Below are 16656 nucleotides of genomic sequence, written 5' to 3'. Positions count from 1 at the left end.
AAGCCTCAAGCATTATTGCATGCAGGAATGAGCATCCAAATCGAAGGCGGATAGTTGAGCAGCTATGGAAGAGCTTTACTGTTGCTTAGAATGATTCATTTCATCTTCAGGAGTAAATTGAAATTAAAACTTCTGTAACTTCTAATTCTAAAATAAATTGCTTAATATGGTATTCTGGTTTTCTTGATCTCCTTTCTCATTACTGGTAGGAAATCGAACCATATTATAAAGTTTTGCGTAAAATCACTGAAGGAATTAATCCTTGAAGTTCCTCCTGGAGTTTATGTAACGTTCTTTCAATGCAACAGCTGATTGTTGCTTTTGTTTAGCCTCCATAGCTCAACCAGAAAGCTTTGATTTAGATTGAATCTCCCCCATTTATATAAATGAAATCCTTTATCTTTTTAGATGTCTAAAAAGATAAAGGGATAAAGAAAATTTCCCTGTGGTCCGTTTTCTCAAAACAGAAAAAGTAGCCAAAAAATACACGCAGTTGACGGACATGCAGACTTTATGCAGAATATGAAGATTAGCCGCACCGTCACGGCTTTGATTCGGTTCGTATAAAGCCAACTTATTTGGTTGTAATATGAGAATGAGCCTAACACGTAGAGAGGAACATAAAGATAATATGCCTTGCTAACAGGTGACACAGCAGTTCACCTATTTATCCATATTATTTTAGTACTGACGACATTATGTGTATGGCCATGATATTGCTTAACTGGCGACATTTCAACGACCTACGAGGTCGAGGTTCTAGCAGATCAATGAATGTTTTTGTCCAGTAGGCACCAGTGTGAAAACGAAATCGTTCCGTGTTGTGCTTCTGAAATACTGATGAATTTTTTTTTTAAATATTTCTAAACACAAGCGGTCATAATTAATTATGAATAAATAAAATCAATCACGTTAATATACACCGACATTTTCCCTCTGAGGTCCGAACAGGAGTTCTCTTCTTTCAGTTTGGGTTTCGGGTTTTATTATTTGCAATAATAAAACCCGAACAGTTTCAAGTACATTTAAAATCCCAGTAGCAGACAAGATTCGGGAGAAATAGAAGAAACTCGGCGTGTGTGAGAAAGGAGGATGTTTGATGACATTCTTAAGAAATACTTAGTTGTCGCTTTAATCTGGAGATTTAATTTCTGAGGAAATAGCATTCTCAAGTTTTCCTTACGCATTTATACGAAAAGCTACTTTTTCTCAGTGTTCATAATCTGCACTTTGTCCTTGGGTTATAACTACATCTAAGTAGAGGCAAAAGGTCAAGGATACTGTGAGGTCTTGAGCGGATGTTAACTAACGAGTGTGCCATAATGATTAGTGAAATATTGGTCGAAGAAAGCAGTTCTGATTTTCCATCTGAAACTTATGCTGGGATATCTTAAGTAGGGTTAGGTTCGGGTTCTAAGTTTAATAAGTTTAGAGGGAATAAAAAAGCAGCTCAACGTTGCATTGTATAAATAATGCAATTCGAAAGATGATGACGTCACGCACAGGATAGTATTGGTACGGAATAACTATGACCTCAGTGTATTATTCATGGTCGAAAATAGCAGTTGAAGCTCCACGGGTAGATTTAAAAAGTAGCGTCCCATCATTTTGGCATCCTTAACAACCGGTCAAAGTCCCGTCTTATATCTTACTTCGATCTCACGCTGTGTCGTGTTACATACTCACAGAGAAGCATTTCTAGAACTCTTCGTATCTTTATCTCGACGATCACAAATATTCTACAAGAAAGAAATGGCTCTTTCTTAAAAGTTTGGCCAATTCAGTTTCTTACGTTACTTAATCTCGATAGAGGAAACGATGAGCGGTAGCGCTTGTTCTTACAATGATTCTTAGCGTGCGTAATCGACATGCATTTCCATATTCAAGTAATCCATATTCTGCAGGAATGGAGGAATTCATGTTTTGCAGCCCATTTTTAATTTATTAAGTCAAAATGATACTTTTCTTAAAATTTCAACATTTCATCTAGTTGCTAATTTTATTGACTAGATTAATGGGGAGGAAGAAAAAAAATGAGCTCTTTTCACGAGTATATTTTCCTGAATTTCAAGGTAACAGACTTGTTACACCCGATCATATAATAATTTCTCATTATCAAAACTGGTATCACGGCAACGGCTGACCCGTGACTACAATACTCCTTACTTAACACTGAAGATATCACGACCATAGAAAACTCAGCCGAAGATTTAAGAATAACGATTGCTCAAGATCCAAGTGAGAGCAGAAATTCGTTTTTATGTATTGAGTTACACATAACTGTATGTTATAACACATATTTTAGTGATGGTTTTAAATGGGGAAGGATATTTATAAGAGGTTTCAGAAAGGTGAATCATCCGGCCTCAATGCAGAGATGGCGGAACAGTCTTTTATGTGCGCACAATTTTCTTCTCGTGTACTTTTCAACAGAAAAATAAAATTTTTCCATTTGCATAATTATGTGTTAATTAAGTTACCCATACTGTTTACAATCGGCAATTTTTTTTAAATGGCTGTTTCTATTTTTTTTTAATTCCAATTTTTATGGCTTTGCAATGTGTTGTTATATCCTGCCCTGATTAGGGTGTTATAATTCTCCAAACCTCCCCTACTAAGTGTGACATTAGTATAGTAGTTAGTGTCAACCATATAATGGTCCCGAAACTTTGCCTTAGAAGCCTCACATTCTTCCTCTTTAGATCAGTTTCGGATATTTCAGCTACTTCACACCTCCATTAAGGATTGCGAAAATCGCCTTCCACTTTTGGCTGCATTACTATAGTACTGCAACTTATTTTCTTGTTATCTGGAAGTGTTTCTAATTACGTACGTTGCTTTTATTTTTTAATAACACCATTCTTCTTTCCCCTTCCCTGCACTATATGAGCAATTCCTTTAGCATTAATCCGAAAAACTCCTTTTGGTAACTTGGATCATCGAGAGTAATTTCCGTCCTTCCTTCCTAAACGTTGTGCAATATACAATCTTAAATCTCTCCTCATAACTAGCATTTTAGAATCCTTTTGATTGAAAGATGATGATGATGATGATAAATGCCTTAATTATTCATCTCTCTCATCACTCAGAAATCAAGTGACCGAATTAGTTCATAAACTCGTGCGGTCTAATCAAAGCCTCTTAAAGTGGACCAACATTCATTCTCCCTAGTCTTTATTATCAGTGTCCTCTTTACAGCAGCAGCGATTTCGTCCAAATTTTTCTGAAATGTCTCCTGAACTTGAGTCCATATCCACTCTTATTCCGAATTTCCCTTAGGGAAAAAATGCATTTCTGCACTTTCGCTAAAGCGCAACGCCTTACGCTTAGCAATTAAAACATCGATTACATTGAACAAGTCTCATTATGTTTAACTCTGATCATCAAGATTCTCAAGTAATAATATAATTTCACGAAGACAGTAAAGAAGCAGCATGAGTACACCTAGAGCTCGTAATAAATCACTGCAAATGACTCGGAGTTCAACCGTTAACACTAACACTTGCTCTCTCTCTCTCTCTCTCCCTACACATATATATAAACCAAATCATGTTATAAAATATCTTTCACCATTCGTACGATTCAAGAACTTTCTATTGATTCAAACCAACTCAGGCTTCCAGTAAAGAGGAGCGGGTTTACATCATGTGGCGACTGCATTTACCACCTAAAGACATTCAAAGGCATCCATGATGGCCCTCTTGAATAAATAGTTCAAGCTAGCCTTGTCCGAGTGGATATTGCTTCTCTTCCCAACGTGGTTCGAACCATCAGTATCAGTGAAAAAAAAGAGGCAACGTTAATCGAAACTTTATGGAAATAGTATCTTGTTGATATAATACCGAGACGAGGAAAACCAAAACCATTTTTATTAAAATGTTACATTCAGGCAAGAGTAAGATTCAGCAGTAAACTTCTTGAATGGAAGGACTCCAGTACTGTCAGATCTTACACTTCGTTCTTTTATTCATTATCACTGCAACAATTTGTGAACATTTTGGTCCTGATAAATAACGCATTCCCATGAGAGTGCGTAACAGGGATTTATTATTGGTATTTTGTAATTTAATTTCTTAAATATGCTGTAAACATATCTGTTGAATATATTATATTGCTCTCTCTCTCTCTCTCTCTCTCTCTCTCTCTCTCTCTCTCTCTCTCTCTCTCACACACACACACACACATTTTTTATTATTTAACTTGATAAAACATGCATTAGAAGATAGGTAACAAACGGACTATTTACATATTCCAGAAAAAAAAGATTTTCCTTTCGGATATGCAATAGAAAATGCAATAAATGACTCAACATTACAGTTCAGTTTCACTTTTAGTTATCTTTCAGATGAAGTGTATTGTCGTCGGCAATCCAGAACAGGGTACCAGTTGGGTTCCACTCCTCTATGAATTTCGCGACAGTTTTTGTTTATTTGTAGTAATCAAATTCCAGTGAAAGTCTGCTTTGTAGTTTCCGACGGAGGCTATACATGAGGGTTTGTGCCGATTCGGTGATGGATGGGTGGTGGTTATTTCTTGTGTGTTTTAAGTAGAAGCTGTAGATAAAGAAGAAATTGCATATTCTGTGTCTGTTTTCTTCTGTATGGACTAAATTCCAGTAGTCTTCTTGGCTGTGTGCGTAGTTACAGGTGCTAGAGGCAGTATTCAGGACATAAGTGATCATCGCTTTGTTTGCAGGACAGGTTAGATATGTGTGTTCTAAGGTACCTGAAACTTCGCAGAATAGACACAGATCCGTTTCTCTAAGTTGAAATTTGTAGAGCTTAGGAGTTGGCAAGATGTTATACCATAGTTTCCACTGTATGTTAAAATCTGGTTTGGCACACTTCGATTTATTTGGAAGATCCTACTGAAACCTGGGTGGTATGTACAGCCTTATAGATGAGAGGGTTAAGAATGAATATACGAAGGGCGAAGTTAGAGGCACTGACATGAGAAAGTGGCATATTTTCTTGTAGTTGGAGGGAAGAATTGGAAGTGAGGCTTCAGACTGTACAAGATGAAATATCGGCTCTGAGCAGTTTCTAGAAGGAATACGGATTCCCTGAGGTGTAGCGATATCTGGATAGGCTTTTATAATGGAGGCTTGCAGCTGTTGATATTGCTTTTCAGTTTTTGGGTTCTTCATTGGTAGGCTTGTGAATGCTTTCCACTTTAGGGTCTGGGTCAGGAGGTACCCTATGATTCTTATTCCTGCCCAATTCCATGTAGGGAAAAGAAAGGGCTGGCCGGTTGTGAGACTTGTTATGTTTCTGTTTGAAAATAGTGGTTCTGTAAGTACAGCTGACTCTGTTGATCCTGTTAGTGTGTGATGAAGTTCAGTGTTTTGCCACCGCTGTAGAGCATCTCTGTAAAAATGCGGTAGTTTAGGAGGAGATGGTGTAGAACTGGCCATTCGGAGGACTGCGGAAAGTGTATGTCCTCTAGTGGATGATTTCCTGATGTAATCGAAGGTGGTTACATAAGTATGATTGCAATGAAGTGTCTTTAGGAAGAAGATTATACTGAAGGATCTAATCTTGTTTTCAAGGGAAATCAGGCCTTGACCTCCCTTATTGAGTGGCTTGCAGAGTTCAGGGTATGTTGTCCAGTTAGTATTATTCCCGAGGAAACGTTTGATTGCCTTTTGAATGTGGTGGAGAAATTCTTCAGGGGGTATGAATACTTTGAGGATATGCCATAACAAACTCGCAGCCATCTGGCTAACTATTAGTACTCTTCCTCTAAGTGAAGACATGGAACGAATGCTGTTCCATTTAACTAGCACATGTTTAAATCGGTTGTGCAGCTGTGTCCAGTTCAGTGTGTTATATATTTTGGTGTTGCTAAGGTGCACACCTAAGTATATTTGTCCTTCACTTGACCAGGTACATTCGATCGGAGAATCATTTCTAGTCTTCCGTCTGCCTGACCACAAGCCAGTGGTTTTTGCAGAATTTAATTTGGCCCCTGAGGCTTCTGCATATAGACTGTGTGCTTTCTCGGCTACTGTCATTTCTTCTTCATTTCGGACTATTACCTTTACGTCATCGGCATATGCTGATAGAGTTATTTTTTGATATGGCTTTATTATGCTGGTTCGTTTGGAGATGATGGTGTCGTGTACTCTTTTTAAGAAGGGTTCCATGGCCAGTGTGAGACATCCTTGCTTGATCCCTCGAGAGTATGACAAAGTGCGAGTGAGCCTGTTGTTGATTTTTAAACAGACGTGTGCATCTCTGTATAGCAATTGCACTGTTTCAATGATGAGAGGACCATAGCCAAATGCCTTTAGGACTTTATACAGGGGTACTCGTGCTCTACCCTGTCGAAAGCCTTCTCCTGATCAAGGCTGACGAGTGCTAGGTTTTCATGTTGGCTGTTTGCGATGTGGATGAGATCTCTTATTAAATGGAAGTTATCATGTATTGATCTTCCTGGAACAGAGTACGTTTGATGTTGACCAATAACTTCAGGCAGTGTTGACTTTATTCGGTTTACTATAACTTTGGAAATGATTTTACAATCGGTATTATTTAGGAGATTAGACGCCAGTTTCGGGTATCCGTGTAGTCTCCCTTGTTTGGTATCAATCGTGCTACTGAGGTCGTGACGGATTGTGGGAGCCCACTGAGGTAGGCTTCTTGCACTGTTTTGAGGAGAAGTGGTTCGAGTTGATTCCGGAAGACTTAGAAAAAGTCTGACGTGAGACCATCGAGGCCAGGAGATTTATTCTTTGGCAAGAATGTGCATGCAATTTTCAGTTCATCTAGCGTGATTTTGTTTTCTAAGTGGTTCCGATCTGTTGCAGAGATTTTTTTTGTTTCTTTCAGTATTTCGTGAATGGCATGATGGGATGTTCCTGTGGAGCTGTATGAATTCTTGTAGTATTGTAGGATTTCAGAAGTGATTTTACTTGGATCTTCCGTGCTGCTGCCATCTTGAAGTCTGATAGCAGAGAAGGAGTTTGCTGCCTGGCATTTTTTTTCCAAAGAGAAAAAATATTTTGTGGGGGCATCTGAAAGATTTATTTGTGTATACTGCTATCTAAGTAGGGCACCTTTTGTAGATAATTCTGAGTGTCTTTGCATGGCTTGGAAGGCTGAATTATATTCAGGGCTTTCTTCTGGGAGATACTTGAGCTGTTCTTCAAGTTGTCGGATTCTAATGTTCCTCTGTTGATTTTCTGGTGACTATAGATCTGCGTAAAGGATTTTATTCGTGATTTTAGGTGGGCCACCATGTTTTCATTGGTTCTGTATCCACTTTCGAGTGAGTGAGGTTGGTTATTAAAGCCTGAGTGTTTATTATGTAATCTGGATCTTTCAGGAGGGTATTATTGAAGATCCAATAGGCATTTCTAGATAGATAGATGGATAATGTATAAAGCATTATTTTATATTACGTAAACAAGGAAATATCATATACTGTCATACAAAGGGATATTCCGTAATCAAAATTTGGATTAGGTTTTTGCACACGCATGCACATTAATATTGGTTTCTTTTCATATTTTACCATTTAGTAATAATAATGAAATATATAATTTCAATTTACTTTATTAATAAAAACGAAATTATCATTAAAAAAGAACACATCATCAAGCACTAGCTTAACAGTGAAAACTAAGCTGTTCAAATCGTATCCACTGTGTATCGTTTAGACGACGATACTGACCTTGGAATTAAATCTTCCTATTATTATTGTATTTGCATAAAATATGGAATTGTAATGAACAGAATTGAATTTTTGATTGATATTTATATTAATTAGAATTATGATCACTGTTATAACATTCAAACTGAAAAAAAAAATAAAATAGTTAGCGAACTCAGTGCCAGCCCGATTGCTGGACAAACTACGTTTTTGTGATACGACATGAGTCGCTACTTTTGGAATGTGCTGACCATGAATTTCCTTGGTCTGAAAGAAAAAAAAAAAAGAGGGTAATAACTGGCCCCAAGACAGCTCTCCACTGGGCAACTAACTTCGACTGATGAGACCTAAATACAGGTTGAAACTGGGTGCGACTCTCGGCATAATGCACGGCATGACACGTCTGAGAAAGAAGGGTTTGTGCTGTGCATGATTGTGAAATCGACTGCCCCCCCCCCCCCGACACACAAGACGTGTGCAGGGAGCAGTTGAGTGTAAAGATATTTCACGTACAATTGGATATGATTGGAAATCTGGTCTTTAAAATGTTGACTTTTTCGGAATATTTACTACTATGAATGTTTGCAATATTTTATCTTGAAAAATATAAAGATTTTGGAAGTAATTCCGATTATTCATGTAAGAACGGGGGGAAAGAAACGCGATTAATTGATTTTTTTTAGTCGAGATGGTCTGCAGAGAAGCTATATTTACTACGGTGGATTCAGAAATGAGGAAGGTCAAGGAAGAGTTTGTAGATCATCACAGCAATGCGGTAGAGCAGCTCGAAAAAAAAAAAAAACTGAATTTAACATCATCTAATAGCATGCGTCTTAAAATTATAGTTAGAATTTAATTACTGATTACACCTTTAGTAATTATTAATCATATGTAACTTTAGATATTTAAACCTCATAGAAGAAGGTCGGCTAGTAAGTGAGGAAAAGGCAGAATTTGTGTGCGACATAAAAAAAGACTAAAAAGTGAAAGAAACATTTCAGAGGACGAAGAAAAAATTGCAAACTCTTCCAAAGTAATAAAGTTTCGAGAATTTGACTTGCTGTATTCGAATCTACACGCAAGCGCTAACACTTCATTTGATCTGAAACGTCTTGAAAAGAGAACATCAAAAGTAGTCGAAGTTCTGACGGATTCGGAACCGTCTTGCTGCTTTGACGCAGCCTTTCGCACGCTTCGCAGATATGACAATTTTCGTACCACCGAGTTTATGGGACTGATGAACGCACTTATGACGAGCATGCACAAATGCGGTGAGAGCGCCAGGAGGCATAAATTTCCAGGATGTCAAAAGGAAACCCGCAGATGACGTCATGGGAAGAGGGGTTCGAATTAGATGGCTTCGTTCGTGGGATAAAAGTGACGCAAGATAACGTTTGTTTGTTTATCCGGAAAAGTTTCGAGTTTCAAGTGGAGGTGGCGTTTTGCTTCTTCCTGTTATTTACTTTACGTAATCATTGCAATGGTTATTAAGAAGCACACGCGCATTAGAGAATTATCTGCTGATTATTATCCGTCAGAAGTAGATCCTCTCCTGTCCTATCACGATTCGCGATTACGTGCAATACTTTGTTTTCATAAATCACACAGTGGGTTGGTTAATTGGGGGGGGGGGTTTGATGGAATTACTTTATACTATGAAGAGAGAAAGCTGGTTTTGCTCTGCAAAATCAGCTTGGTATCTTTGAGGTGTCTGAAGTTTCTCGAGGAAGTTAGTGGATTATTTCAATAGATGTAGACACGCAAGCAAACATCGGAAAGTATAGCCAGGGTTTCACTATAACTCCCCCCCCTCTTTTTTTTTTTTTCTAATCGCACAGAGATTAGAAAATAGAGAATAGGTGTATATAGATATTCTTTTCCTCATAACGTGGCATATAGTACAGATTTCGATATCTGGAAGGAAACTAGTGAAGTAAAAAAAAAAAAAAAGATCATTCTTGACAGCCTGCTTTTCTAGATATTTCTGAATGCTGTTCGAGCTTTCTGCTTTGTTGTACTCTGCTATAACCACCTGCTGTAGCAGTTAATCCAATTCACAAATGTGTTCGACTGATTGCTTTTCCTTACTAGCCCCACTATCAGAGAAATCGTTCCCAGACTTCTTGCGAGAGTAGATAAAAGAATTTTAGGGTGGAGGATTTTTTCATGGTGATAGTTTTACTACCCGGAATATCCTTTTTGTGGAATGCACCGTAAATTACACAGTGCCATCCTTAATCGCCGTGAAAGAGTTAAATAGAAATCCTGAGGATCTTATTAATTCTAGTTTCTTAATCTCGTCTTAACATATGCAGAAGAATTGAAGGTGCGAGTCAAAACGTGTAGTTTTATTCATCTGATTGCAGGATTGCTTGTCCTTTCATAGAAGCAAATGAGGTTGACTTTGAAAGAAACGGGGTTTTTTTTCCTTGAAACTGATCAACCGTGGAACACACGGGTGAATAAGTGCATGCAATTAAATACTAGGATTAGGAATATTGCCAACTAGTAGGCCGTAGGAATGCACTAGCCCTCGGATATAGCGAAAGAGATGGGTTTGCAAAAAAAAAAAAAAAAAAAACCTAATAAAAGAAAATTCCTTCAAACTTAAGTTTTTATGCATTTTTTCAGCATGAATATTTAAGAACCTATTTGATTAAGCATTTCGCTTGCATTAAAAATGAAGAAGTGACGAAACCCTTGTTGCATTTTATGTGGATTGTCGGATAATGAAATAAAAGTGGTAGCAAAATTCACATCAAAGTGAGCAGCATTTTGAAAATAAACAGACCTCAATGTTCAGAGTATTTCATCGTGTGCGATGATATCACCCTTCTTCTGCACTTACTGTTTGAATGTGAATATTATCAACAAATGATTCATTAAAACACATGAAAGGAAGCGAAATCGCCAATTAAATCAAGGAATTCTCTAAAGGTGAGCTCTCAACCCTCCTTGTGTCATAACAAAGGTGTCTAGAAATCCCATATCATTCCACGATATGGGATTTGTAGTCTGTCATTGATCCATCTGTCTTTAATGACACCCGATCCCAGATCGGACTTTAACCCCACGAGTACATGTTCCCCACACATTTTATCACTTTTCTGTGTTGTACTTAATAAACTCTGCCAATTCAAGGTTTATTAACCTTTGCATTTTGTCACTTGACAAACTGCTTTCCCACTTTGCGTTCCTATCAGTTCAACGAGCAATTCCATTGTTAACAGCTGCGGTTTAAAGGGGGGTGCGTTTTCTTTCTAGCAAGGTTATATCACTGACAAGGATGCCATTTAAATACTTATGGAAAATGATTCTCTACAATAGACAGTGATATGAAATAATTTTAAAGTAATTTAAAATTATATTACGATTGGCTGAAAGGCCCAGTTATGGTAATAACTCATTGGTATGGTGATAACATTCAAGTAAATCGTGTGTCTCCATTTCTTCGCTACAGCGCTAATAAGGTGCAGATTATAGTGTTGATAATTAACTGCATAATTTCCAGAAAATCCCCATAGCTAAGAAACCCAGAATCTAAATGTAAATTTCGCCTTTAGTTTTTCTGAGTGCTGTGACAGAAGGTTCTTGTAAAAAGCAGGAGAGCATTTCCGCACTTTCTCCTGGAGTTTTTATGCGATGTACATTTGATCTCGTGATTCATTCACTACTCAGCACTGCGTTTTCCGACGGTCAGCTGTACAATCAGGACGGCTTCGGCACCACGCAAGTCGACCCGCGTATTGTTTGTTCACGGAAGGGCTGCGTAAAAGCCAAACAAAGAAATGTATCTATGTGAAGTGCACTGCGAACACTTTCTCAATATTGCTTTATCAATTTTCTTAATAAGGCAGTAGCTCCTTAAGATGGTTTCTTAATGAGAAATAAACACACCACACACACACACACACACACACACACACACACACACACACACACACACACACACACACACACACACACACACACACACACACACACACACGTTCTATATCAATAATAATAAACTATTGAGGAAAATACAGTAAGGAAATCTGATTCCTTACCCAGCTCACCCACTGTAGTTACAAAGGAACAAACAGTAAGCGATTTGTATATCCGTGTATTTCTAATTTGAAAACAGCCAACGTTGTTAAAATGAAAATACAGATAAACACGGTCAAACCAGCAATATGCGCACACAGCAGATTACTGTTTATATGTGCCAGTGCATGCAAGAGCTAGACTATGTAACTACACCACGATACGTGCATGGTCAGCCACAGCTGTAGTGGCCCATTTGTTAAATGACCACATCGCTTCACCCATCCCCAGAAACAGACACAACTTAATATAAACTTCTTTTTGCTTAAAAAAAAGATCAAGACAATCGATCTCTAAGTTGGAATATCTTAAAAGTTTTGTGCGTTTCCCGTGTCTAAAGCTGCCTATCACAGCAGACAAAACTGGCATCGGAAGATAATTATTTTCATTTCGACTTTCCTCGAGATGGTATATCTTGATCCGTACGAATTACAGAATTCTGCTGTATATGTAGCATAAACATTAATGGGGGGAAAATTGTCTGAGTTCAGATATTATGTTTTTAGGAAATAATTAAGAACATTTAGACGAAAACAATCCCAAATTAACAGTGCAGAAGTGGTTAATAAATTTCCAGTGATGTGAAGAAGACAGAGCAAGGGCGATATCACAACTGTGCTCCAACGAGGTCCACTCCCCTCCTCGCTTTGTATTTATGACATTAAAACGAAGCAGTTTCAACATGTTCAACAATGTTAATTATTTATCAAAACACCATCATGAATTGAAATTTCAGCAATCAACAATAATTTATAATTATCACCAATATTAATAACAATTCCACATCTTTAAATGACCACCTTTCATAAGAACTGCCATCAAGTGAACTAATCAACTACATCAATTGGTACACAAATACTAATTGCGTATTAATTACGTCGTTCATCCAATTACTCTGTTGACTCATCTATACAGTAATTATAGCAGTTAATAATGTGAACAATGCTAATTACTTATATTAACCATCCTTATTACACTACATTTAGGTTCTTTATGATTATATTAATTTGATCTTATTGAACTTACTTTGCGAATATAACCTTCATAAATTCGTGTTTGACTTCAATAACTGCAGAATGCAATTTCTAGTCAATACTGATGGAGGAAGGTTGTTCAAAAAAAAAAAAAAAAAAACAGAAGGAATAACAAGGGATAGTAAGTGCATTGAATTCGAAGTTGCAATACATATAAATCACTTCTAATTCAACCTTGAGAAAATAGTGGACTTTTGTTGGTCAGTATCCATGGGAATATCTGAACAGGGCAATAGCGGCCGAGTATCTGCGTAACAGATGCGAGAAATGCTTCCCTTTTGGCTAATATAACACCGGCTTTGTATTTTTGAGCATTTTGATCTGTCTAAAATGGAGAGCTTAAGTTTAGACAGAGAAGGATGATTTTTATGCGAGAAGGTCATAATTAATAGACATCGTGGGCAGTGGTCGAAAAATACACTGAGATTTAACGTAGAAGGCGAAGCTTTATTTTTAAATGGTATTCTAATACTCACTGCGTAATATATGTTTGCCTGTCAAATATAGTCGTTTTTTTTTTATCTTGATTAATTACGTTCTTCTCTCCAAGAATTAGAGTGAAGAGGAGAGATAAATGATTAGGAGGTGCAATTTTCCTTTGTAGTTGGCGGCTCGCCTTTCTGCTAAACTAGATAATACCAGTGAAATAACAGGGGGAAAGAAGCAAGCTCTGACAAGATATCTGTGGCTCACATTGAGGGACAAATGAACACAGACGTATGCGAAAAAGTAGATATGCTTTCGTGGACCATTAGGAAATCGAAATATCTGCCTAATGCAGAGCGATGCCCGTTCAAAATACGTCACTGTGCGTGACGTGCATCATCAGCGGCCTAATGGTTCGAGGATAACGTACAGCGAGTAGGTAGCAGTGATGAGGGACATTAGTGAAAAATACCAACCGTCTAATAACCTACTATAAAATAAATGTTCTGATAAAGTATGGTGAAGTAGCCAATGAAGACATTATTAGGATGATTGCCATCGCTGATGCGCAACAAAGCTGAAAAGTAAGCTATACGAGGAGACTGACCTTTGAACTCTATACACATACAATAATCTATACCTAATTTGAAAAGAAAAAAGAAATGAAACACTTACCTCTTTTGTATTCCCAGAAGTTCCCTGAGGGTAGGGTTAAATTTCCAGAGGCCGCTCCTCCTCCATCCAGTCCTGGGGAGCGTCGATTCTTTCACGTAACGTAACAAGGTAATGAATTCTCCTTTGTCGGTTTTGTTGCCGTTAGCCGGTGTAATGGACCTATCGCTGGGAGGAGCAACTCCTCCTTCGAACAGACTTCCGACACCTTCATTACGCGATTTCTGGTCGCCTGAGGGAATCGCCGACGGCCTGAGGCTAGAAGAATTAACCGCTTCTTTGGACACTTTGGTCGCCTCCTCTCTGTTCAGAAACCTCCTCTGGATGATGGCTGCTGCCGTCTGCTGACTTTCTCCGAGCGTAGAAGAGACGACCTTCAGTTGCAAGGCGACCTGTCTAAGATTGGTCTCGAGCATAAAAATCACAAACAGGCCGCCGAAGGACACAGCGAAAGCAGCAAGGAGACGCTGTTTCAGTTTCATTCCTTTATTGCGAGAGCGTGGAGTGTCGACTGCAAACGCACCTGGGAATGGTTTCTGGCATATATTTAGAAAGTTCCATTCGATTCATTGTCTCTGCTGTAGGTGAGGAAGCTTCGTCGGCGGCTATGGTCGTCATCTTTTATCGGTTGAGGTGGCCCGACACTCCTGCCGACACGTCGTTGCGACCGAGCGTTTTTCTATGGACTAAAGAAACGGCTGCGAAATCCTTTTCAGAGTTGCCTGCGAGTAACCATAGCAACGTTTAACTCCATTGTGTCACAACAGCTTCAACATCGACCTTGTCAGGAAGTGCACGTGCGTCGGCTCCGCAGTTTCATTCTGCTATATTACTGTGTCCCGTGCCTTGGCTGCAAGAGAACGTTCTTGTGGCTCTCCAGCGAACGTTGGCAGAAACCCAGGTTGTAGGAGATGACGGTGGAGATGAACATAACTCTTTCACCTGGCGAGGGAGGGGGAATCACTCACTAAGGCAGGTAGGTCCTACAGGAGGTGCTGGCATTCAGAACCGATGTGCCCTGGAATGAGATGTAGGCGGGCGTCAGTGACGTAATTACTTCCAAGGACATGAGAAAAGCATTACACGTCATAAAGTCTAATGTAAACACGTGAGGTGTCACCGCGCAAGACAATTTCAAGAGGAGGTAGGGCGTTTGCTACGAATGAGATTTGTTTCGCTCGCTGAGACAGGAAGGAAGGCCGCACTTTAGTGCATTAAACCGAAAAAAAAAAAAAAAAAAGACAGACAAGCTCATAGGTGTTAAGCTGCTAAGAAAATTTAAATTTCTTGCTAAAAAGTGGAATAAGCAAAGGTGAGGTTATTTATTCAGTTGCCATATCACTTGGAAATGAGCGTCTACACAGTCCAATGGGATGAACTTTTTACGCAAATACAGTCGCTACATACACGTACCCCAATGTAGTGGTGCGTCCTTTCCTACGCATTTCTTAGACATGCAAGAAACTCTGCGATTAAGAAGCACGACCAGCTGTTGATTTTGCTAACAGTGCTAATTTCTATTTCATCTGTCCGCACTACACTGCATAAATGCATTCATTTTTAAATGTCGTGACAGAGACTAATTACTTAACTGTTTGAAAGCACATCCGCGTATAACATTACATCTGAAAAGGGATGCGCGATGAAGAGTTCGGTTTCGACGTTTATCAGATTACAAGGGAATTCGATATGTCAATTCAGTGTGTACAACTCATAGATTTACTACATCCCATCCATCACGCATCATTTATGGCAGGTGGAAGCTTATCGTAAGAAACATAAATTGCATACTTATCACAGGTATATCACATGACCACACACTTTATGGCAGGAATATTAATAAGGGTACATGAAATTAAATGTGAAGATTTTTTGATTACAAAAGTCTGTGTAAAAAATACTATTACAGTCGCTGAGGCTGAATCCGAATAATCTAATTCTTATGTAAAATACTTGTTTTAATTGGCAGCTGTTGGTTTGTATCGGATAAAAGGATCTGAATACTTTTTCACTGTGATCGACTCGTTTTAAACTGTTTCAGCTATCATAAGCCACGAAACAAAAAATACAACCGCTGTCTTATCACTATGTATTTAACTCTTTTTAGCAGTTTTATTATGAACACTTAGTACCTGGATATTTTTTCCCTCGAAGAAACGGCATGAAGTTTATATTGTGAAACAAAAAAAAAAAAGAAAAAAAAAACAATTTGTGCAATGTTGCACATTTAGCATTTAGTTTAACTCATTTTTAAATATTCAATAAATTTGATAGAAAGTTTGGACTTTTTAAATATGCACATGAAATATATGGCGTGTGTGTGTGTGTGTGTGTGTGTGTATATATATATATATTGTATTGTATTTAACATATATATTCAACCAAAAAAATCTCAAAACACTTATTGTCCTATTTAAAGCGGGCATCATTAACACACGTGATGGTTTTTTTCCTACGCAGCACCAACGGCTCTCAAACTAAAATCCGCAATCAGCCCTGAAGATGCAGAGCACAAAGAAATAATCAGACGCCCTTAATCGGTGATTTAAATCGCAGTCACAGCAACCTGGAGTATGAAGCTGAAAGCAGTTTGGAACGCCAAAATGTCAATCCACGGAGACCGGAAACGAATCGTTCACCAGCATACAAGTATCGCAACTGTGACCGAAGCATTACTGCTATTATTCAACTGTCGAAATAACGGTAAGATTTCTAAAAATTGCTTCCAGTAGAAAGAATAAATAACATTACATGCAATCCAGCAAGTGATTTTTGTCTTTCACGT

The 16656-nt window shown here is 38.2% G+C and overlaps 1 protein-coding gene across 1 annotated transcript in view; it reads right to left on the bottom strand.

Moving 5' to 3' along the window:
• LOC150099841 (extracellular serine/threonine protein CG31145-like) overlaps window positions 1-16656 on the bottom strand; it is a 194185-nt gene that overhangs the window by 85430 nt on the left and 92099 nt on the right. The window contains exon 2 of the mRNA XM_090403502.1: window positions 13875-14889. Coding sequence (XP_090259628.1) covers window positions 13875-14353 — 479 coding nt within the window. The 5' untranslated portion in view covers window positions 14354-14889. The remainder of the gene's footprint in view (window positions 1-13874; window positions 14890-16656) is intronic.

This window comes from Typopeltis vanoorti, chromosome 14 (genome assembly GCF_054136105.1).
Source record: "Typopeltis vanoorti isolate ZY-2024b chromosome 14, IOZ_Tvanoo_1.0, whole genome shotgun sequence".
Lineage (NCBI taxonomy): Eukaryota > Metazoa > Arthropoda > Arachnida > Uropygi > Thelyphonidae > Typopeltis > Typopeltis vanoorti.
This window is presented reverse-complemented; position numbering and strand designations above follow the sequence as displayed.